Source organism: Nelumbo nucifera, chromosome 1, assembly GCF_055504915.1.
Source record: "Nelumbo nucifera cultivar China Antique chromosome 1, China Antique-T2T, whole genome shotgun sequence".
Lineage (NCBI taxonomy): Eukaryota > Viridiplantae > Streptophyta > Magnoliopsida > Proteales > Nelumbonaceae > Nelumbo > Nelumbo nucifera.
Window position 1 is genome coordinate 146,069,443 of NC_142649.1, and position 23,498 is coordinate 146,092,940.

Genomic DNA, 23,498 nt, shown 5'->3' on the forward strand with positions numbered 1-23,498 from the left:
ACTTTATTAATTGAATGAAATTAACATAAGGACTTTTCATGTAAATGGTATATGTATTGTAACCAAAGGACATTCTAGTAAATATAATATTCTTTTTACTACAAATTAAGGGTATTCATTATACGGTCTGGATGATATTTGAATATACATTTATTAACATTTCAATTTGATATTTGAATTATAATTTAATATTTATATATATATAATATATATATATATATATATATACTATTTGGGCTTTTTAATTGGGTTAAGCCCAACAAATGACCCGAGTCTTACCCATTTATAAAAAAGAAGAAATGGGTCAATCATCTAACACCCTGATTTTATATTTCCAATCTTACCCCTCCATGATTTTATATTTCCAATCCTACCCCTATAATTACTGTTTGTTTCAAAATAATTTTACTACACTAATAAATCTATTGGAATTTTATTTTAATAATTCAATTACAATAATTATTGTAATAAAAATTTTATTTCTAATTACGGATTTGCTTTTCATATTAACTCTATTACAGAAATAATTATCTTTGAAATTTTAGTGTAAATATAACAATAATTATTGGAATTTTATTGCTGAAAGTAATTACAGTAATAATTATCATTGGAATTTACATTTTCAGAAATTTAATAATGTAATTTTATTAGTGTACTAATAATTATTAAGTTACATTAATTTTATAGAAAAATTTGTTATTTTCAAAATACTGTAATTACAGTAATTTTGAAATAACTGTAATTCCAAAAATAATTATTGGTGTAGTTAAATAAATTATTTTTTTCAAAATAATTATTACACTAATAATTGTTGTTGGAATTTTGGTGTACTAATTAAATAGTGTAATCATTATAATAAATATTTTACTATAGTTACAGATGGATGATGATTTGACCCGACCCACTGAGACAAAGACACGTGGACCAGACTCAGCATGAGCAACAACTCAACATCATAGCCTGACCACAACTAAGTGACGAACCTGTAAAGTAGCTCGCTACATCATAGCTCGCTGAAGGGGGAGCTCGCTACAACGCGAGCTCTAGGTCCCCCGAGTTACTGAGAAGGGAATACTCCAAGACTGTTTCAGTTCGCGAGCTAGGGAAACCAACTCGCTCCAGCACCTGGGCAGAAGAACTGCCCCAAAAACCAACCCTGATGAGGGTCACATCGAAGTACCCCTAAGAGCTTGCTACAAAGTACCTCGCGACAAGATAGCTCGCTACGAAGTAGCTTGCAACTGAGTAATACGACGCTCTCAGGAAGCTTCCATCTGACAAGACCATACAGGTTAGACTGCGCCGCGTCTCTTGACTGACAGCGCAGCCCCTGTCCTTTCGACAGTCCGCACCCACGTCTCTCGACAGATGGAGGCGTGCCTGCCCCTTTGGGACGTGTCACTCATCTAAGCGGATAGTACACTTTAACGATCACCTGCGTAGACCTAGCAGGTAACGGCTGCGGCAGGAGCCCAGTGGCGGATATGCCCGGTTTGACAAGAACACCCCTATAAAAGCCTTTAAGGCGAAGAGGAGAGGGATATATATACTCATACACTCTCGGATATTATAAAAACTGGAATTGTCTTACTTATGAGTTAACCTCGCGAACACATTGATCCAATGCGACCTACACTCTTAGCCTTTTATACTCTATTCTTCCTCCCCAGCATTCTAACTTAAGCTTCGGAGTATTCCCGCCGAGCAAATCCCCGGGAATCCTTCTTCTTCGTCTTCTCAAGTGTCGTCCATTGCCAACAAGGAGACAGTCAGCAACCAGCTAGGAGTGCCCGGATCGTGCCGCATCATTAGGCGTCGTCTGTGGGAAACGCTTCTAAAAGCCTTCCTCTAAGCTTTTATAGTTGCTTTTTCCAAAAATTCAAAATTCATGGCTTCTTCCAGCAATGCCGGACATGGTTCTAGCCAGAACCCTTCTAGGGAGAAGCCCCAGCTTACTACTGTCTGCATCATACAGTTTACCATCCCTCTCTCCATGGACGGAGTTCCCAGTCTGAACGAGCCTCTTATGGTGGCACCCGCTATCGCTCCACTCCCTTCTACAGTCGGAGCAACCTTTGTTGAACCCTTAGTTGTGCCCCCAACGGCCAACCCGAACCAACTGGAGGACTTGGTGCAATGCATGTGGGCCATGTAGGCTCAAATGCAACAGTTTCAACAATTCCAACTCTACCAACTACAAGTGCTACACTAGGTTTCCCACTACCAGTACCAGCAGCAGTTTCCCTCTCTGCCTCAAGCCCAGTCGTCGCTTCCCCCTCCGCATCCGGCCATGAAGCAAACCAAGCCCTCCCGCCGGAGTGAGCGGCCTCGTCAGGGAGAGGCCTCCCAGGTCCAGGATCCCGCCAAGAGTCAAGAAGAAGGAGAGGCCGGCCACCCCCGCCTCACAGCCTGTGGGCAGGTCAGGGACCTCTCTGCCAACTAAGCCTGTGTCGCAGTTCGAGCTCCTGCTCACGGAGAATCCGTTCGAGGTCTTGGCTGCGGACTATAGACAAGGCCCTTCGGTCCAGAGTCATCACCAGTGGTCCGAGCCTATTGAGCTCGGCGATACCAAAGCATCAAGCACCAACGCCGAGCCAGCAAAGCAACAGTGAAGATGCCGGCGAGCCCGCCGAACTGCTACCCAAGTCTCTCCCGAGCTCAAAGGCAAAGAAGAGGTATGCTCAGGTGAAGTGAAATCTACCCCCTCCTCTGAGTTTCTTCCCCACTATCTCCAGAACTCCTTGTAGTTCCCATGCCAAGGGACTTCAAGCTCCCTCCTCTGGATAAGTATGATGGGTCTTTCAATCCAAATGACCATGTGGACGCCTTCCAGTCTCAAATGCACCTGGCAAGAGCCAGCGAGTCCTGCATGTGCGTGGCCTTCTCCACCACTTTCAAAGAAGTAGCCCGCACCTGATACCGAAACCTTGTGCCCGGTTCAATAAGAAGTTGGACGCAGTTTGTGCAAGTTTTCACTTCTCACTTCGTCACCAGCAAAAGGTGCCCGCGTACTCAGGAAAGCCTCCTCGGCATAATGCAAAAGGAAGGGGAGTCCATCTGGAGTTACATCAAGCGGTTCGATGACGCTTGCTTGAAAATACATGACCTGGATCCTGTGGTTCACCTCACAGCAGCCAAGCGAGGTATCACCCACAAAGAATTCAAGTGGCACGTAGTTGTCAACCAACCCAAAACCGTGATCGAGTTCCTTAAGCTCGTGGATTGGTTCATAGGGATAGAGGAGGAAATCAACCAGAAGGGCGAGCAGGCCCCAGAAAAGAGAAAGAGGGAACCAGAGCCCCCGTCACAGGGCAATAGCAGGAAGAAGAAGGACATAGCTCAGGGGCAAGGCCAGTCCAGCCCTTCCGAGCTCCAACAGCAGAAAGGGACTACACGCCCCTCAACGCAAAGCGGGCCGAGATCCTCATGGAAATCAAGAGCGCTCCGTACGTGAAGTGGCCCCCTCGGCTGAAGGCCGACCCTAACGCCAAGAATAAAAATTTGTATTGTAGCTTTCATAAAGATCACGGTCATAGCACCGAAAGTTGTGAAAACCTCCGCGATGAGAAAGAAGAACTCATCCGTCGCGGATATTTGAGAAATTTTGTACAAAGTAATAATAATAATAATAATAATAATAAAGCAGGTCGACAAGGGGAACAAAGTAGAGACACCCATGAGTCCAGTAGGCAAGCGGAACAGCCGCAGAAGCAGCCCCCCTAAGAGAGGCCAGTTCGGGGGATCATCCATGTTATAGTCGGAGGTTCGATTGTAGCGGGCTGCACCTCAGCAACAGCTCGCGCATCAACTCGCGAGACCGGCAGGGAAGAGCAGAACCCTCTGAAACGGACAAGGACGGAAGATCCCATCTTCTTTAGAGAGGACAACGCACGCGGGGTCCACTACCCCCATGACGACGCGCTCGTCATAAAGGTGAAGATCAATGACTTCGAAGTCAAGTGAGTCCTCATCGATTCAGACAGCTCGGCAGATATCCTCTTCAAAGCGGCCTTCGACAAACTCCAGCTCTAGGAGTGCGACCTAAAGCCCGCGAACACTCCCCTGGTAAGCTTCAGCGGAGAGGAAGTTCGGCCCCTAGGAAGGGTGATAGTACCTGTGGAAGTCGGCACCTGGCCTAGCATAGTGAGGCTCGACCACGACTTCTTGGTGGTCGCAACCCCCTCCCCGTACAACGCTATAGTAGGTCGGCCGATTACCCATGCCTTACGGGCTATGGTGTCCACCTACTATTTGGCCATGAAGTTCCCCACGGACTTCGGCATCGGGGTAGTACAAGGTGACCAGCTTGAGTCTCGCAAATGCTACGTCATCGCCCTCAAGGGAAAAGCCAAGGTGGTCGATGACCTCGAGCTGGAGCAACCAACGGAGTAGAGCGAGGAGCGAGCTACGCCCACAGAAGAGACCGTCTCTATCATAGCCTCGGTAGAGGACCCTGCCCGAATGCTTCAGATCGGTGCTTCCATCGAGGAGCCTCTACAATCCAAATTGATACGCTTTTTACTTGAGAATTTAGACGTTTTTGCATGATCCGCGACAGAAATGCCCGGCATAAACCCTAGCATCATAACTCATAAGCTTAATACTGATCCTGTAGTTAGGCCCGTTAGACATAAGAAATGCCACCTAGCCCCAGAGCGGTGGAGGGCAGTCGACGAGGAGGTCGGGAGGCTCCTTACAGCCAATTTTACCAGGGAAGTCCATTACCCGATCTGGGTGGCCAACCTCGTTCTTGTGAAAAAGGCTAACGGTAAATGGCGCATGTGCGTCGACTACACCAACCTGAACCGAGCTTGCCCAAAGGACTGCTTCCCACTCCCCAGGATTGACCGCCTAGTGGACGCGACCTCGGGGCATGAGTTGCTGAGATTTTTAGACGCCTACTTGGGCTACAATCAGATCAGGATGGACCCAGCTGATCAAGAAAAAACAGCCTTCATAACTGAGCTCGGCCTGTACTATTACAAGGTTATGCCCTTCGGATTAAAAAATGCCGGAACAACCTTCCAAAGACTCGTAAATAAACTGTTTGAGCCATTGATTGGCCAAAAGGTAGAATGTTATGTAGACGACATGATCGTCAAAACCCAGCTTTCTTGTGACTTAATACAAGACTTGAACTTAGTTTTTGAAGTTCTGCGTAAAATCAATATGAAGTTGAATCCGAATAAGTGTGTCTTCGGAGTCACCTCGGGTAAATTTCTGGGGTATATTGTGAGCTGGCGTGGCATTGAGGCCAACCCGAACAAAATAAAGGCCATCTTAGATATGAGACCACCTTGGAAAGTGAAGGAGGTTCAGAGGTTGAACGGTAGAATAGCCGCTCTGAGTCGCTTCTTATCCAAATCGGCAGATTGCTGCCTACCTTTCTTTTAAGGCAATTAAAAGCAAAGGGTTTGAATGGACCCAAGATTGCCAGCTCACGTTTGACGAGCTCAAGAAGTACCTCGCTAGTATACCAGTCTTAACCCGGCCCGAAGAGGGCGATATTTTAGAGCTGTACCTCTTGGCCAGCAACAAGGTGGTCAACTCGGTACTAATAAAAGAAGTAGATCGAGTCCTGCGACCTATCATCTACGTTAGCAAAGTGTTGTAGGGAGCGGAGACAATATATCCGGAGATAGAAAAACTGGCCTATGCACTGATTATTGCAGCCCAAAAGTTCCGCCCGTACTTCCAAGCTCATATTGTTATTATCCTCACCAACAAACCTCTAAGGCAAGTCTTACTCAAGCTCAGGGTCTCCGGTCGACTGACGAAGTGGTCCGTTGAGCTCAATGAGTACGACCTTCAATATAAGCCGTGAACTTCTATTAAGGCCCAAGCCTTAGCAGATTTTGTTGCGGAGTGCACTTTTAGCTCCGAAGTCCCCAGGCCAGTTGAGCACAAGGCCCCCAGCTCAAGCGAGCCCGGAGCTCCCAGGCCGGTTGAATCCGAGCACCGTGAGGTAGCAGCCAGTGCGGCATTTCTCCTAGTTAGGCCAAGAGCGAACTGGGATGAGGAGCCCTGGATCCTTCACACAGATGGCTCCTTAAACCACCAGGGCATCGGAGCCGGAATAGTTATGCACGACCCAAGTGGCACAAAACTAGAGTATGCACTACGCTTTGAGTTCGCAGCATACAACAATGAAGCAGAGTACGAAGCGTTGGTAGTCGGACTAGCTCTAGCCAAAGAAATGAAAACCAAGCACATTATCATCTGCAGTGATTCCCAGCTCGAGGTCAATCAAGTCACAGGAGAATACGAAGCTTGCGAACAGACTATGATTGCCTACTTAGCCAAAGTACAAGAGGCTTTGCTCAACTTCCAGTCATACTTCATCAGGCAAATCCCAAGGTCGGAGAACGCTGAGGCTGACACCCTGTCCCAGTTATCCAGCACCAGTGATAACACCATGAGAACCGTGTACATAGAGGACCTGCCTCGACCTAGCATTCTCGGGGGGGCTGAGGAGGTCGCTCCCGTCGTTCAAGCAAAGCCGAGCTGGATTGACCCGCTCGCGAGATTCCTGTGGACCGCAAAGCAGCTAGAAGGGTAGAGCGTCAGACGGCCAAATACGTCATAATAGACGAATGGCTATACTGAAAATCCTACACGCTCCCCTACTTGCACTACTTGCGACCAACCGAAACTGAGCTCGTACTCCGCGACCCTCATGAGAACCTGTGCGGCGGACACTTGGGGGGCAGGGCCCTCGCCCAAAAAGCACTACGACAGGGGTACTACTGGCCAACAATGAAAGCAGACGCTATCGAGCTCCTCAAAAAATGTGACAAGTGCCAAAAGCATGCCAATATCCACCATCAGCCCGCTGCCGACCTCAAGTACCTCACCAGCCCGTGGCCTTTCACACAATGGGGTATCGACATACTTGGGCTGTTTCCACCAACGACAGGCCAGAGGAAGTTCCTAGTGGTAGCAGTGGATTATTTCACCAAGTGGGTAGAAGCTGAACCTCTCGTAACAATTACAGCCCGAAACATCCAGAACATTTTTGGAAGAACATAGTGTGCTGCTTTAGGTTACCTCGGGTACTAATCTCTGACAACAGCAAGCAGTTCGAGGACATAAAATTCCAGAACTGGTGCCAAGATATGGGGATCCGATAGAACTTCACTTCAGTCGCACACCCTCAAGAAAACGGTCAGGCAGAGGTCACAAACAGAGCTATTCTTCGCAGACTAAAAGCGCCTAGACCGAGCTAAAGGATTGTGGGTAGACGAGCTACCCAGCGTTCTATGGGCTTACCGAACCACAGAGAAGACCGCTACAGGAGAAACTCCCTTCAACCTCACCTACGGCACTAAAGCAATCATCCCAGCTGAGATCGAGGTTCCCTCGCTACGACTGGAAGCAAATGACGATAAGGCAAATTAAGACGAGCTACGTACCAACCTCGACCTACTCGACGAAGTAAGGGATCTCTCACATATCAGGACTACTGCTTACCAACAAAGAGTAGATCGGTACTATAACGCCAGGGTCAAGAAGCGAAACCTCCGCGTTGGCGACCTGGTCCTTCGAAAAGTTATGGTACCTGAGCTCGGCGTTGGCAAACTCGGACCGAATTGGGAAGGACCTTACTGAGTGAAACGAGTTCTCAGGGAAGGAACATATGAACTCGAAACCCTTGAAGGGAAACAAGTAACTCGGGCATGGAATATTGTCAACTTAAGGCAATATTACCTGTAACTACTGAGTAGACCACGAGTCACTCCCAGAGCCTAAGGGCCAAAATGCCAAGCTAACATGACCTCAACGCAATAAGACCCAGTCGCCTCCATGGCACGGGCGAACTACTGAGTAGACCATGAGTTACTCCCAAAGCCAAAGGGCCAAAATTCCGAGCTAACATGACCTCAGCGCAATAAGACCCAGTCGTCTCCATGGCATGGGCAAACTTCAAGGGCAGACTATAAATCACCCCCCCAGCCTACGAGCTAAAACACCGAGCTAACTGAGACCTCGGCATCAAGAAAGACTTAGCCACTTCAGTGGTGAAGGCAAAGTATGAAATATCAAAGGCGTAAGCAGCTCAGGTTTAAACCCCATGAAGCATAGCTCATCTCAGTACGTTGGTTGAACTAAGGAATAACCAACAAATGTGTGGTTCGGGCACACGTGGTAATCACTTCGCGGTACACCATAGAGATGCCTTAAATGTTAAGGGACAGTTCGGGATAACGGCTACTGAAAAGTCCTACTTCGGGTATGTAGCTCTAATAGCTCTAGTGTTGAGATCGCCTTAGCAAAAATAAAGAGAGCACACCATACTTAGAAGAAAAAAGAAGAAATTTCATTACCATTTAAAAAAAAAACGAGCCAAACAGCTTAAGAAAGTTTTAAGAGGAAAAAAGGGCACAACCGCCCAACAAGATCTTTTCAAGACCGGCTTATGGCACCCGGGAGCCACCATAAATCAGAAAAGAAAACCAACGCCGCCAGCCTCAAGGGTCCACCTCCTCCACCTCTTCCTCATCCTCCGGGGAGTCAGGCTCTTCCTCCTCTGCTTGGTCTGCCATCTCGAGAGACAGGCCCTTCATTGTGATGCCGTCAAGATTGGCTCAGAAATTTTTTTCCGAACTAACCAGCAGCAGAGCTTGAATCCGGAACAGTACGAGCTTGAGCCATACTCCACTTGGAGGTCGCGATACTCTTGGGAGCCCTTGAAGTCTCAATCCCCCTTTTCTCGCTCGGCCTCCACCATGTTGTCGAAGTTCCGAGTTTGGTCCAGAAGAGTGGACTCCAAGTGCCGAACCTGTTGGCGAAGGAGCTCCCTCTCCGCTGCCACCCTCGACGACTCCTCCCTGTAGCGCGCGCTCTCCTCAGGAAACCTAGCGATCTGTGCCTCCTGGTCTCGGACGAGCAGCTCCTGGGACTCGCTCTCCTTGCGAGTGTGAAGGAGCTCGCCCGTGTCCGGTCGAGCTCACCCTAAAGCTTCTGAACGATGACCCTCTGGTTGCAAGCGTCGCCGGAGTGGATGTGCGTCTAGAGGGCCATGGCATGGATGGCGGTGTTCACTTGTCGACAAGAGACTAAGGTCAGAAGACAGCAAAAGGAAGCGAAAAACGAGAAGAGGGAAGGACCACTTACCACCATATAGTGAGAGGAGGTGAGCGCGGCGAGATCCCCAAGCTCCATCTCCCCCCACTTAGCGACCTCCTCATTGCAGATCGCCCTTCGGCTCTTCCGTCGAGCCACGACATAATCATTCACACCCTCCTAGTTTCCCACTGAGAGCCGTGGGTAGGGGAACGGCTGAGAAGGACTAGGAGGAATCACCCCTTGCTGCGGGAGCTCACCTTCCTCGAGGCCAGCCCCACCAGCACCTCCTTCAGACGGAGGTGGTGGAACTTCAGGCGGCAGAGAAGTGAAGACGGGCTCAGCAGACCCGAACTCAGTACCCCCAGAGGTGGGGGTCCGGTCAGGGTGCAACCTCTTCACTTTGCGCTTCTGGTTGCTTGAGAGGAGGCGGCGTGAGTCAACACCAGACATGATGGCTGCCAAAAAACCACAAGATATCAATTCGGTAAAGAACGGAGTATATGTATATACACAATAGTCACAAGGCACTACGCGACCTAAAAAGACAACCTACCCAGACTCGGGCCGGCCTGCACGAGCTTCTCCTCGGCCAAGTAGTCCGAACAGAGGAAGCCTACCAATGCCCAAGACAACATCGTTTTCCGAGTTTCAGGGTCCAGCTCGGTCCCAGGGTCCTGGATGGCACCCCTCCAAGAAGTTGGGAAGGGCCACCCCTCGGGGTTACGGACCACAAAGTAATCTCGCTTTCATGCGGGAATCTTGTTTGGTAGCCCGTACAAGAGCTTATAGCCACGACGAGGAGAGAGGTAGTAAAAACGCCTCTCCAAAGGAGCCCCAGGAGTGGCATTTTTTATACAAAGAATAGAAGCAAAAATGTCAAGGTCCAAGGGGAGACAGTACTCATAACACAAAGAAATGGTCCCAACCATGTTCCGAATAGCGTTGGGATGGAGATGATCGATGGTAACATTAAAGTGATTTAGCACCTCCATTATTAGGGGGTGCAGGGGGAGATGCAGGTCAGCCTCAAACTGTTCCTAGAAAATGACTATATCATTGGGACCATGCTCCCAAGGAAAATTACCGGTGGGGAGACTGTAGACAAGGTCCCCGGGAAGGTGAAAGTAGCGGATTAGAGACCTGAGTCTCTCCGCCGTCATGGAGGAAGGACCAAAGGTGTCAGGCTCCCTCCCTCGAGAAGTAGAGGCCACATCACCGAAGGTCTCCCGAGCCTCCAAGACCTATTCCCAAGCTCCTCCCGAGCTCGAGGGGGTGTCATCATCCTGGTTACCGTCCCGGTAATAAGTATGGTACGGATACCCATACATGATTGATAGTGATTGAGACACTGAAAAAGACGAAACGAAGTGAACAGAAGATCTCGGGTAGATTAGATGGATGCACGACCTCAGAATCCGAAGACAGCAAGATGGCATGAAAGGAAATGAGGCCTAGGGGACCCTCCTATTTATAGCCATTGTGCCTCCGAATCAACGACCTAGATTGAGGCAAATCCGATGGTCCGTAGTCAAGCTAACCACATGCCTTCTGAAACCGAAACGTGACTGGCTGCATGTCTCCCATGATTGAGGTAATGGTGGCTGCACGACATCCGGAGTTGAGCCACTTCAACACGTTTTCGGTATCCAAAAGGTCAGAAATCCCCTGATTCCCACGCACGCATTTAATATAAGCAGTAAATCAAATTTGAATTTCAGTCAAATCAACCTGTCACACCTCATGAACTCCTCGTGCTAAGACAGCACTCTTAGCCTGAGGCGTGGGGGCAATTGATGGAAGATGATTTGACCCGACCCACTGAGACAATGATACGTGGACCTAACTCAGCATGAGCAACATCTCAGCATCATAGCCTGACCACAACTAAGTGACGAACCTGTAAAGCAGCTCGCTACGTCATAGCTCGCTACAACGCGAGATCCAGGTCCCCCGAGCTACTGAGAAGGGAATACTCCAACCCTGATGAGGGTCACCTCGAAGTACCCCTAAGAGCTTGCTACAAAGTAGCTCGCGGCAAGATAGCTCGCTATGAAGTAGCTTGCAACTGAGTAATGCGACGCTCTCAAGAAGCTTCCATCTGACAAGACCGTACCGGTTAGACTGCGCCGCGTCTCTCGACTGACAGCGCAGCCCCTGTCCTTTCGACTGTCCACACCCACGTCTCTCGACAGATGGAGGCGTGCCTGCCCCTTTGGGACGTGTCACTCATCCAAGCGGATAGTACACTTTAACGATCGCCTGTGCAGACCTGGCAGGTAACGGTTGCGGCAGAAGCCCAGTGGCGGTTATGCTCGGTTTGACAAGAACACCCCTATAAAAGCCTTTAAGGCGAAGGGGAGAGGGATATATATACTCATACACTCTCACACTCTCGGATATTATAAAAATTGGAATTATCTTACTTACTCATGAGTTAACCTCGCGAACACAATGATCCAATGCGACCTACACTCTTAGCCTTTTATACTCAGTTCTTCCTCCCCAGCATTCTAACTTAAGCTTCGGAGTATTCCCGCCGGGCAAATCCCCGGGAATCCTTCTTCTTCGTCTTCTCAGGTGTCGCCCGTTGCCAACAAGGAGCCAATCAGCAACTAGCTAGGAGTGTCGGATCGTGCCGCATCATTTGGCGCCGTCTGTGGGAAAGGGATATATATACTCATACACTCTCACACTCTCGGATATTATAAAAACTGGAATTATCTTACTTACTCACAAGTTAACCTCGCAAACACAGTGATCCAGTGCAACCTACACTCTTAACCTTTTATACTCTTTTCTTCCTCCTCAGCGTTCTAACTTAAGTTTCGGAGTATTCCCGCCGGGCAAATCCCCGGGAATCCTTCTTCTTCGTCTTCTCAGGTGCCGTCCGTTGTCAACAAGGAGCCAGTCAGTAACCAGCTAGGAGTGCCCGGATCATGCCGCATCAGTTACAATTTCTTAAAATTAATTTTATTACACTAACAATTAAATTGTGTTATTTTCCAGAAAAATTACTATAAATCAATGAATATACAAAATTTTCAACCAATAATTTCTTTATAAATGTCATTTAAAATTCATTAGAAATTATAAAATTAAAAAATAAAGTCAACAATTACCGCTCCAAGAAAGAGTTGGTGGAGTTTGCAAATTGGGGAACAAAATATCATAATTTTGGAGAAAATAAAAAATATATTAATGTAATTTTTGAAATTTTCTTTAGAATGTAGTAAAATACTTGTTGAAAATTATTGGAATATTTTGGAAATTTGGGAAATTTTATTACATTTGATAGATTTTGGAAAATTATTTAAAAATTGTGTGATTTTCATTTTAAATTATTAAAGATAAATTAGTATTGGTAAAGGAAAACGGTAATTTGAACCAATAATTACACAAATTATTTTTGTTATTAATATAAATTAGTATAATATTGGAAAATTTTAAAACAGGAAATTATTAATTAACTTATATTAAAAGTAAAAGATAAATTATTGTAATTTTATAAATAATATGTTTAAAAAAATAAATTATTGAATATATTTAAAAAATCAATAATTTAGTATATATACTTTTGAAAATTTACTAACAGCCGACATTCGATATATCTTTTGATCTTTTTTACTAGCAAATTAGACATTGGGTTTTCCCGTACATCGCACGGGTCCCCTGCTAGTCATATTAAAAATTGGCCAGGTCTGATCTGATTCTATATTAAAATGGTTTAATATAATATAAATATTTACATACCATAATTTTCTAGTTTGAAAATTTTTTTCTAAACGAGACCGGATCATTAACACCCCCTTTGTTGCCAATAATAAATACAGTCGAAAATAAAAAACTAAGAGAACAGTAATAGTCTTGATTTTGCAACAATAATAGTCTTCATGGAATTCCCTATATGCTGCGACCTACTTTTACGGCCCCATTTAAATATAAACACGTCAGCGATTCATATGAAAAGGCAGTTCAAGTGATGTTATGAATTTATTATTGGGAGGATGTCTGTTCAAGCGATTGATTCAGTCCACCCTTAGAATTGTTACTTATATCCATAGTTCAAAGTATCGATATATCTCTATGTATCAGTATTTATATATATATATGAATTTTTTTTTTTAAATTTTGGTTTTTAGAGAATTAAAAAAATTATTTTTTATTAAAAAAGGGTGGTTTATAAGTATTTTAAGACTCAAAAGATATGATACGATATGGGATCAGATGTATCATATTGATTTTTTGAACTTTGATTCTATTACAATTGAGGTAGGTGTCAGCTTAGAATTGATGCCAATAAATGGATGGATAATGGTGTTTAGGATGGGAGTATTTGATATTTTGAATTGTTATAGGTTTGAGTGGAATTCAAAATGCTAAGGTGGAGTTGTTTAAGCACTTACTTCGATTGTATTATACTGTCTTTTCCATCAGATAAATGCATGTGATGCCATTTGGCCTTGGTAGGTGTAATTTTTATGGCATTCTCTTATTTGGTTAAAAATCGAACTTATAAAGTATAAATCGATCCAAAACCGAATTATTAAAAAACAAAAAAAAAATCAAAGCCGAATTTTATTGGTTTTTTCTTAATCAAATTTTTTTTGGTTTTTTCAAACCGGTTTTAGATTTAATTTTTTGGTTTTAACCGAACAAATCCTCAGCTACTAGAGCCACACATCGGGAACATCTCTCAGGGGTGGGTAGCAGATCCTGCCTGTGTTATGGGGCATAGTAATAATATGTTTCAGTATCGACTGGACGACGATTACAAAGTAATCATTTACAGTTGATCAAAGAATCTCCATGGTGGGTCCCCAGATGGGCGGCTCCCTCTCACTTCTCTCGAACCAGGAAGGCAGGAACCACAGTCTACTCTACGCCCAAACATTCCTCTTGGATCCGTCGCGAAGAGAGAGAGAGAGAGAGAGGGTCACCCACCACTCACCAGCGATGGGGCTAGCGTGTCTCGATCTACAAGTAGCTGAGGAACTCTCCGCCACCCACTGGACACCTCCGACATCTCAATTTTATATTATTAACCTTATCGATGCAATTATATAAAAAACATTTCCTTGTGTTTTTTCTTTTTCTTTTTTTATGTTTCACGGTTTCACCAACTCTATTCCTATTCTCAGTGCTGAGGAGGACATGCTTTTCCACTGATCCCTCTGTCTCGCGCTCGTAATAGGAAGAGGAGGAATCACTGTATTCTGTAAGTTTATCCCTTTTTTTCGATCTGCATTTCTCATTTGGGATGCTCATTGACGTTTGAACAGCTTGAGCTCACACTTTTTTTTACTGGGTTTGTGTCGGTGCTTTGGTTCCTAAATCCTAATAGTTCTAACAACTTTACTCAATCAATTTTGTGATCACCATGTTCTTTCCCATACTCTGCCCCTCTCTAAAAGGTAAAAAGGTCAGACAATTGAGTAAATTTCTTGGTTTGTTAAGAGATTCTGCTTGAGTTTCGTTCTGATTGCATATCCTGTCATTTGCTTCACGTACACACTTGTGAGTTGTGATTGCTCAGACATGGTTTTTGATATTATTTTTGGTTGATCTGAGTTTGCGGTCGTTTAATACAACCATCCTCTGATTCGTCGATTTCTTTTGTTTGTTTCCAGTGAAGTTAAGGAGGTGGACTGGGTTGGGTTGCTTACATTTTCAGTTTTCCGGGTTTGTTGGATAGAAATTCATTTACAGTTCACCATCCATTTCTCTGTTATATTTTCTTATCCTTTTCTTTCTGCCATATATCAGATCTTACTGCGCGATAAGATGAGAGGAGGTCTATGGCAGCTTGGGCAGTCCATCACGCGCCGCCTCGCTCAGACTGATAAGAAGGCTGTGGTACGCCGATGTTTTGCCTCCGAAGCTGAGCTCAAGAAGACGGTCCTTTATGACTTCCATGTCGCCAATGGCGGGAAGATGGTTCCGTTTGCCGGATGGAGCATGCCGATTCAATACAAGGATTCGATCATGGACTCAACTCTGAATTGTAGGGAGAATGGTAGCATCTTTGATGTCTCGCACATGTGTGGCCTCAGCCTTAAGGGTAAGGACTGCGTTCCGTTTCTGGAGAAGCTTGTAATTGCTGATGTTGCTGGGTTGGCTCCTGGTTCTGGGACGCTTACTGTCTTTACGAACGAGAAAGGAGGGGCAATTGATGATTCAGTCATTACTAAGGTGAAGGATGACCACATATACCTAGTTGTGAATGCGGGTTGCAGGGATAAGGACCTGGCACATATTGAGGAGCACATGAAGGCGTTCAAGGCCAAGGGCGGGGATGTCACATGGCACATCCACGATGAGAGATCTCTTCTAGCTCTCCAGGTGAATTATCGATTTTCTTTTTCTAACAGAAAATATGGCCTTGGGTAGAGGAAAATAAAGCAATGAGATAGGTATTGCCAATCCCACTTCTGAGGCAGATGATGATGATAGTTTTATTTATTTATGCCTTAAGTTCTCCTTTGTGACATGGATGTTACTTTGAGCTTATATATCTTCACTCTCTATCTACTAGGGTTGGTATTCAAAGTATGGCTCCTCAATTAAGGAATCTTTTATCTTTCTAGATTTGAAATATGTCTTAGTTTCTTTCATGTTTTTCATGATTAATTATTTAATTATGGTGTTTTCTTGATTGGTTTGGAATTAGCATCACTTTTTTTTGGGTGAAATGATGTGATTTTGGCAATTTCTTTTTCTTTTGAGCTACTCTTATTTTTTGAAATAATTATCATCTTGAATTTCTTTTTGCATACTGTTTTTCTTACTATTTTGTATTGGGAACTCTCCTTTTGAATCTTTTATGGTCTCTTCAATCCTAACAGACAAGAAGGCTATTTAATCCTCTTTGGCAGGTTAAGCATTACAGTTGTTTTTATAATTTTTTTTGTCTTACTGATTTCTTTTAGGGAATAAAGTCCCTTGTTTTCAACTGAGGTTTTATTTCTTCCTCATTTGGAAGAAAAAAAAACACGAACTTATTAGCACTTTTATGTCAGTTCATATCCTTATAGTGATATACCAATAAGAGTTTTATGTCTGGCTATGGTATAGGGTCCTCTTGCTGCACCAGTTCTACAACACTTGACAAAAGATGACTTGAGTAAGATATACTTTGGGGAATTCCGAACTTTGGATATCAATGGGGTGCACTGCTTTCTTACTAGAACTGGGTATGTTGCTTCCTTGGTTCCTTTTTGTTGTCTTACAAATTACTGTTAACTAAGACATAGTGAGGTAGCTAAAGTTCATGTTCCTTTCTGTTCTGAGTTAGTGCCTGCTTTCTAGGATTATAATTTTAGTGCTTATAACTACTAGCTATTTGTTTTTTCTCTTTTTGCATTTTGAAGAAAAATGATTAAATGTTTGAACTTGTTTATTCTATTTCAGGAAAAAGATGATGAGTTAGACCCTTATCCATGTCACTATCTGGTTAGGGTTTAGTAGTATGATTGTTGTTTGACTGTGCCAAGGATTTTAATTTTAACACCAGCTAAGATTAGTTGGTTAAGTTTAGGGGCTGAGAATTTTAGTTAAGAGTCAAAAGGAATTAACCAGCTTGGTCTCATTGCAATCTGATAGAAAACCCTCATTATGTTGCAATCAGCCAATCACATGTGCTGGGTCCTATTGGATTTTTAGATCCTCTTTTCTCTTCAGTGGTCCTCTCCAGATAACACAAGATTAACTGAACATGATGGTTTTATATGCTATGATTTCTGAATGCACCATTTTGTGTCTTCACCAATGCTAGATAATAAATATTGAAAGTATATTCATGAGCCAATGTCGTCTAGATATAGCATAAAATAGATTTGGAACCAAATCTCACAGAAGCCTCTTTATGTGCTATTGCCATGATAGTAAGATGCCAAAATCCAGATTAGTCACTCCCCATAAAATTGTACTCTGTCACCTTTGTCCTTTTATATTTGTAATCCTGTTGTTTGGAATTTGGATAATGAAGGGGGTTGCTGCTCAGTGTGATGGTAAATCTTGTGCTGCATGGAAACAGGGGTTTGAAAACATCCAGTAAAGAAAAAGATTTGCAGGCCTGTATTGCACTCACTTGCCGTGTTGCTGCTAGTTTGTGGTGGGACCTGAAACAAATGCATAGAACACATATATATTGATCATCTTTTGTATATTTGATATTGAAAATTTCTAAATGTGCATGTGTATTGAACACATATTCAAAGCCTCAAATTGAGCTTCTTCAGCTTTTTTTTTTTGGTACATAGCCTCGTCAGCATAATGAACATGAGGATATATATAAGTTGATATACATACTTAAATACATACATTCATGGATGTGTGTGTGTGTGTTATAATTGTTGACTATAAAAGATTTCTCTTTTGCCTGAATGAAATTGTTACCCTTTCTCAGAGAGGGAAAAAAAAGATTCTATAGATGAGCCAATCTTCCACCTAAGCCTCATTGTGAGTTGACAACCTGATCGAAGTAAAGCTCAGCTCAACTTAGCCTTTTTCTTATCAAGTTTTAGATGGCACTTCTTTTACTTTCTCTTTTTGAGTGGTCTAGTGTGGTGAAGAAGAAAGAATGTATCTGGCATGCTTTCTATGAGAAAGAGGAGACAGAAAATTATATTTCTTCAGGCTATAGGTTGCCTAATGTAAGCATAATAGATATTGCTGGTCAGTTGGTGACGTATTCAAAGGTTTGTGGATGTCATGATTGAAACTACCTCCCAAGTGTCAAACCAGCATTAAGGCCAGTGTTATGTTGGTAAGGCTTAGTTTAGGAAGAATACAAAGACAAAAATGAATGTATAGTGCAAATACAAGGCTTAGAAATACAATATACAAGGTTTTGCACCTACATATAGATAGATAGATAGATAGATAGATAGATAGATAGATAGATAGAGATGAAGGGTCATTCCACATCCTAATAAAATTCTACTTGCCGTTGATGACTCAGAGAACTCTACAGATCACATCAGCTTGTGCTCCTCTATCGATGTTGCATGAACTCTCATAAATGGACAATGTGTCTGTTTTGACATGCATTGGAGTCCAACACTCCAGGGATTCTTGAGGGATACTATGTAACATTTCCTTTTTATCTCTTAGTTTATTTGACATAAATGAACAACTGATGTACAAGATGAATGCCACAAATCAAATGGAACAAAAATGACATTTTTGACCTCCTTTTGCAGGTATATTATGTCATAATTCAAAATTTTGAACTATTTTAATAGTATATACTTTTCCATAGATTTGTCCATGAGTCCACAGACATCGTGGACGTGTCAGATTCTGACTCTTGTGCGCCCATGTAACACAGTCCTCAATACAAATGTGCCACCCCAATCCATTCTCTTGATAGTCCATAGGCCAAAGGGTTAGCTGATCTAGGAATCAATTTGAATGAGTTGTTCAATCTAGAAGCCAATGATCTAGCTCCTCTTATGAAGTGTGGGAGAGCCTGATATTTGTCAGAGGGTGACAGCATCCAACCAATGGCCATCTACAATTTTGCCTTTCAGTATAATATCTTGTATGCAAGGAAGAAACCAATTTTAAACATTCAACAATGAGAGATTCACAGTCAATGAATTCCCATCATCAAGTTGTCCTGAATAGACCTGTAAGATTTCCCCCAAAGGTCCTGGGAAACTTCCTTCTATGGGAAAAGACCTGTAATATCTTGTATGCAAGAGAGAAACCAATTTTAAACATTGCAACAATGAGAGATTCACAGTCATTGAATTCCCATCATCAAGTTGTCCTGAATAGACCTGTAAGATTTCCCCCAAAGGTCCTGGGAAAGTTCCTTTTATACCTAAAAACCCTAGATTTCCAAAGGAGCATTGATCAAACTTTTTTGGTCCTATTGAATTTGTCTTTTATAATGATTCCTGCTCTAAGATCCCAAGTACTGACTAATATTTCTAACTTCAACTTGGATCATCATCAAAATGTTCTGTAGAAATAGTCTCCTGCCAAGTTCTGTGTGTCTCTGTAGAGTCCATATTTTTTTGTGTGTTCAGGGAGGAGGTAAGGCCCATGATTTTCTCCTTCAAGACCATTATATCTCTATTTGAACTTCTTCCAACAGTGGCTGTGTAAGTAATGATAACAAAATTGATTTTGTACCAAGCAATATGAGATTCCAGTGGTGCATCACTCTACAATTTCTTTCTCGTGATGTAGGGTTGAGCTGCTTGCTGAATTACCAAAAATGTTAAGGAAATGATTCATGTCTGTCTTTATGAAAACCTCATTTGCTCTTTCCTTGTTCTTCTCAAAATTTTGATTACTTGGGTAAATCTTATATATGCATTCTTCATGAATAAAGTCATTTTCTTATTGATCCAGGGATTTTTTTTTTTTTGATAATTTGATCCGGAAGAAGTATTATGCTTATGTTTAAACTCCAGAATGTTCGAAACAAATGTAGCCCTGTAAAAGGCCCATGATTTTCCAAGAACAAGTTGTTTGTATAGTTCAGAACTAAAAATGGCAAGACCTAGATAGCTAGGAGTCTAGGACCAATATTGGGTAATGGTCTTTTTTTATTCAAGTTCTGTACTGGCCAATGGGCAAAGTAGAGGAACTTAACTAATACCAAACACTGATTGTAGACTGAAGAAGAAATTAAAGAGAAATAATTGAAAGAAACATATTAATAGATTAAATTGCACAAACATAAATTAGTCTTAATCTCCTTTGGACCTCATCTTAGGCCTCTAATTCAAGATTGAATTCACAGCGCACAACTGCAATTGTTAGGACATGTCTTATCTCTGATAACGTGTCTATGGAGTCACATGTATACTTGGAGCGAAGTTATGTATTTCATTGGTATTGATGTGTGTATATATATCATGTACAAGATAAGTTTGTTACAAAAGGATAAAAGATAAATACAAAAAATAATGAGATAATCACAGGAGGAAGGATAGCTACTGGTCAGCCTTATCAGTGATTCGGTCTTGGTTAACATTACATCCCCAAGGGAGGAAATCAGTTATACAAATTTTCTTTGGTGTTCATTTATTAATTAAAAAGGATCGACTTTCTGGCATATGTATAGCAAGTGGATACTTTCTAAATATGCTAACTTGCGATTAATAGTGTAGTTATAGGAAACCCCCCTTTCCAGTTGATTAGGAGAGTATGGGATCTTGTGTTCCTAGGCACACCTGTAGAGGCAAAAGTTTATTAAATTATTTGTGTGACCAAGTTATTCTTGATGCATAACTGATGATTGTAATTGTTTTGAATTCCATTGAACAGGGTAACATGGATCAGTTGGTGAAAGTTGGATCATTCATTAAAAAATATGATATGATGGATATTGGACATTTCCAGATTGTAGAAGTGTAGAACCGTGTTTTCCATTCTCCCAAAAAGAGGGTATTTGATGCCACACCTGTATTGGGAAAATTAACCCTTAGACTTGGGGTATGTTATTACCCGGAAATGAGAGAAAATTTTGAAAAATAGAAAAATCTGTCATTGTTATTTATACTGCACTAGTGGAAAGGTTTTCAGGATTAGATAAGGGCATGTCTTTTCGTCCATTCATCAAATGTTGCTTAAAATCATCTAGTAAATGCCATTTTGGTAAATCATGGAGTTTATTGATTTTCTTTCTGAAATTTCTGGCAAGAGTATATGAAGTTCTGTAATCAAACTTCATGGAACTTCAAGCTGGAGTTGTTGAAATAAAAAATTTACTGTCAGTGGTTCCTAGGATTATCATGGTTTAGAAACTTTTATCTCCGATTGAATTGATGTTCCTTCACAATATTTCTTCAGGTTCATCATTGCCTGACACTCTAGAACTTTGCATACTTTCTCAGGTATACTGGTGAGGATGGATTTGAAATTTCCGTTCCTTCAGAGCATGCGGTAGATCTTGCCAAGGCAATCTTAGAGAAATCCGAAGGGAAAGTAAGGTTGACAGGGCTGGGTGCACGTGACAGTCTCCGTCTTGAAGCAGGGCTTTGTTTATATGGTAATGACATGGAACAGCACATAACCCCTGTAGAGGCTGGACTTACATGGGCCATAGGAAAGAGACGAAGAGCAGAAGGTGGATTTTTGGGTGCTGAGACAATCCTCAAACAACTCGAAGAGGGCCCATCAATCCGACGTGTTGGTTTTTTCTCTTCAGGCCCACCTCCGAGGAGCCACAGTGAGATTGTGGACAGTGAAGGTAAGGCAATTGGGGAGGTGACAAGTGGAGGATTCAGTCCATGCCTCAAGAAGAACATTGCCATGGGCTATGTAAAGTCCGGGTCACACAAGGCAGGAACCAAGGTTAAGATTGTAATTCGTGGGAAATCCTATGATGGTGTGATCACGAAAATGCCCTTTGTTTCCACAAAATATTACAAGCCATCTTAGGTCGTTCTAATGCCTACATGATAGTACTGGCCATCCAAGTTCACTTAAAGTTGTGTTTCTGCTCCAACCACCATCTTCTTCTTGCTCTTTTCTCTTTTTCCGGGCAATCTTTGCCTATTGACATTGTTTCTGTTGAACTAAACGCTGTAATTAGCACCGAGATTATGTCTTTAATGCAAGAATTCAAGGAAAATTTATGGACTATTTCTGTGCCAGTGTACTTTGCAGTGGCTATTCTTTTTTTGATCAGTACATTAGCTATTCTGTTTGCGCCCAGGAAGTTGTAGAATTTTATGGAAGAAGGCATAAAGATCAATGACAACACAAAACAGAAAAGTTGTGCTATCCCGAGGCAGGGGACTCAGATGGGGACAGAGCAGGGGTTGCACGTGAGGCACCACCAGCGAGAGCCTGCATTTCTGTGGGATTGATCATGTTGCCTCCTTTTTCTGGAGGGATGCTGAATGCTGAGTGATCTCTAACTACAGGGTCTTGGGTTTGTGATGCTTACTTAAAAGCCAAGTCTTGCAATGAGCTTAAAAACATGTCTAACTAATAATTAGTTTATTTCTACTTCCTATTTGAAGGTGCCCTTGTCTGGCTTCACCACTGGTAAGGCCAACTCTCCATAGCTTCAGGTAGGCTCAAAGATACGTTGCATTTGCCTAGAAATGGTTTGCTTGGATGAAAACTGGGTTTGGTGTTGCACATTTCTTTCTTTGATTACAGAGTCAAGTTTCTGCAACTGCAGGATGAGAAAATTTTGGCCATGTTGGGTTCTCCCTGCATGGTACGATGGTTCACCCACCAAGGTTCAAAGTATCGATATGCCTTATTGGTACTTAAATACAAGTAGAAATGGCTTTTTTTTTTAAGTTTTTTTTGGGTAAATTATAAAGACCCCCCTGTACTGGGCCTGTGACAAAGACCCCCCTATACTTAGTTTTACGACAAAGACCCCTCTTACTATGACTGTGAGACAAAGACCCCCTTCTGCTAACTTTCTGATGAAATCTGCCATTACAATATTTTTTAATCTCCATATTACCCTTTTAATAACTATTCGTACAAGAAAAATATTGTTCATCTTTTTCCCCAAATTCACGATACACCGAACAACATTCTACCTCAAATTCTTTCACATTTCTCTCTCTCCCTCTCCCCCAATCTCTCTTCTTCCCCTTCCCCTGTCTCTCCTCCCCTTTCTTCCTCCCGCGACAACACCGTGGGCACTTGTATTTTACTATTCTGAAGCCATTCTCCATAGTGGGTTTTGATTTGGAGATGGGGAAGTGGACAAAGTCATTCTCCACCGTGGGTGACTCCTTTTCATAAAAAGAGTAAGGAGTGATTGACATGGGAATTGAGGATTTGGATGATGTCCTGTGATTGGTGTTGTCGGAGGTGACATGGGAATTGAGAATTTCGATGATGTCCTATGATCAATACAAAGATGGAAAGTAGAGGTGTTCCAGACATGTCCATAGGGCGACCACCACCGCTAGACCAATCCATTGGTCCACCAACATCTTCTCTATAGCAATCACTGTTGCTGCAAAGCTGGTCCAGTCGAGTGGAATCTGGGTTCGAAAGCCATCTATAGCAACCACCAACCGACCCCAATCTCGGTGGGGTCGAATATGGGTTTGGAAGAGCTGGAACTCTTCATTGCTTGGTTGTTTCTAAATCAGATGCCACTGCGGTATGGCCGAGATTGAATTCTGATGAGCGAAGTCCCTTTGTCGCTGCCCAACAGAAATCGGATGCCACTGCAGTTCGTTGTTGGAAAGACGAGACATTGATCTTTGTTAACAGGCATTGCCAAAGATTAGACGTTCTACATTTTTCATCAAAGAAAGTCAGGTTTTTCTTCCACCGCTGCTATTCGTGTATCGTGAATTTGGGGAAGAAGATGAACAGTATTTTTTCCTAATTGAACAAATACTTTGTCTGACAGTCATATCTGACGGTGATAGTATAGGAGGGTCTTTGTCACAAAACAAAGTACAGGGGGGGTCTTTGTCACAGACCCC

General features: G+C 43.0%; 1 protein-coding gene across 5 annotated transcripts; it reads left to right on the plus strand.

The window, feature by feature from the left end:
* The first annotated feature begins 13,945 nt into the window (after nt 1-13,945).
* LOC104588308 (aminomethyltransferase, mitochondrial) lies at nt 13,946-21,669 on the plus strand. Of its 5 annotated transcripts, none has more exons than XM_010246185.3 (5): nt 14,075-14,281; nt 14,694-14,745; nt 14,830-15,405; nt 16,138-16,256; nt 20,919-21,669. In XM_010246185.3, exons 3-5 carry the CDS (start codon nt 14,848-14,850, stop codon nt 21,463-21,465), a joined length of 1,224 nt encoding a protein of 407 aa, XP_010244487.1. In that variant the 5' UTR covers nt 14,075-14,281; nt 14,694-14,745; nt 14,830-14,847; the 3' UTR covers nt 21,466-21,669. The 5 variants fall into 5 exon arrangements, with proteins under 5 accessions (XP_010244486.1, XP_010244487.1, XP_019051684.1 ...); XM_019196139.2 differs by having other exon boundaries at nt 14,230-14,477; XM_010246186.3 differs by lacking the exon at nt 14,075-14,281 and adding an exon at nt 14,318-14,580.
* The last annotated feature ends 1,829 nt before the right edge of the window (nt 21,670-23,498 follow it).

Bases quoted from the DNA above. Each gene is read 5' to 3' on its own strand.
- LOC104588308 (XM_010246184.3), top strand. From the start codon at position 14,848: ATGAGAGGAGGTCTATGGCAGCTTGGGCAGTCCATCACGCGCCGCCTC. The intron at 15,406-16,137 runs GTGAATTATCGA...GCTATGGTATAG, and splicing joins GATCTCTTCTAGCTCTCCAG to GGTCCTCTTGCTGCACCAGT. The intron at 16,257-20,918 runs GTATGTTGCTTC...ATACTTTCTCAG, and splicing joins TGCTTTCTTACTAGAACTGG to GTATACTGGTGAGGATGGAT.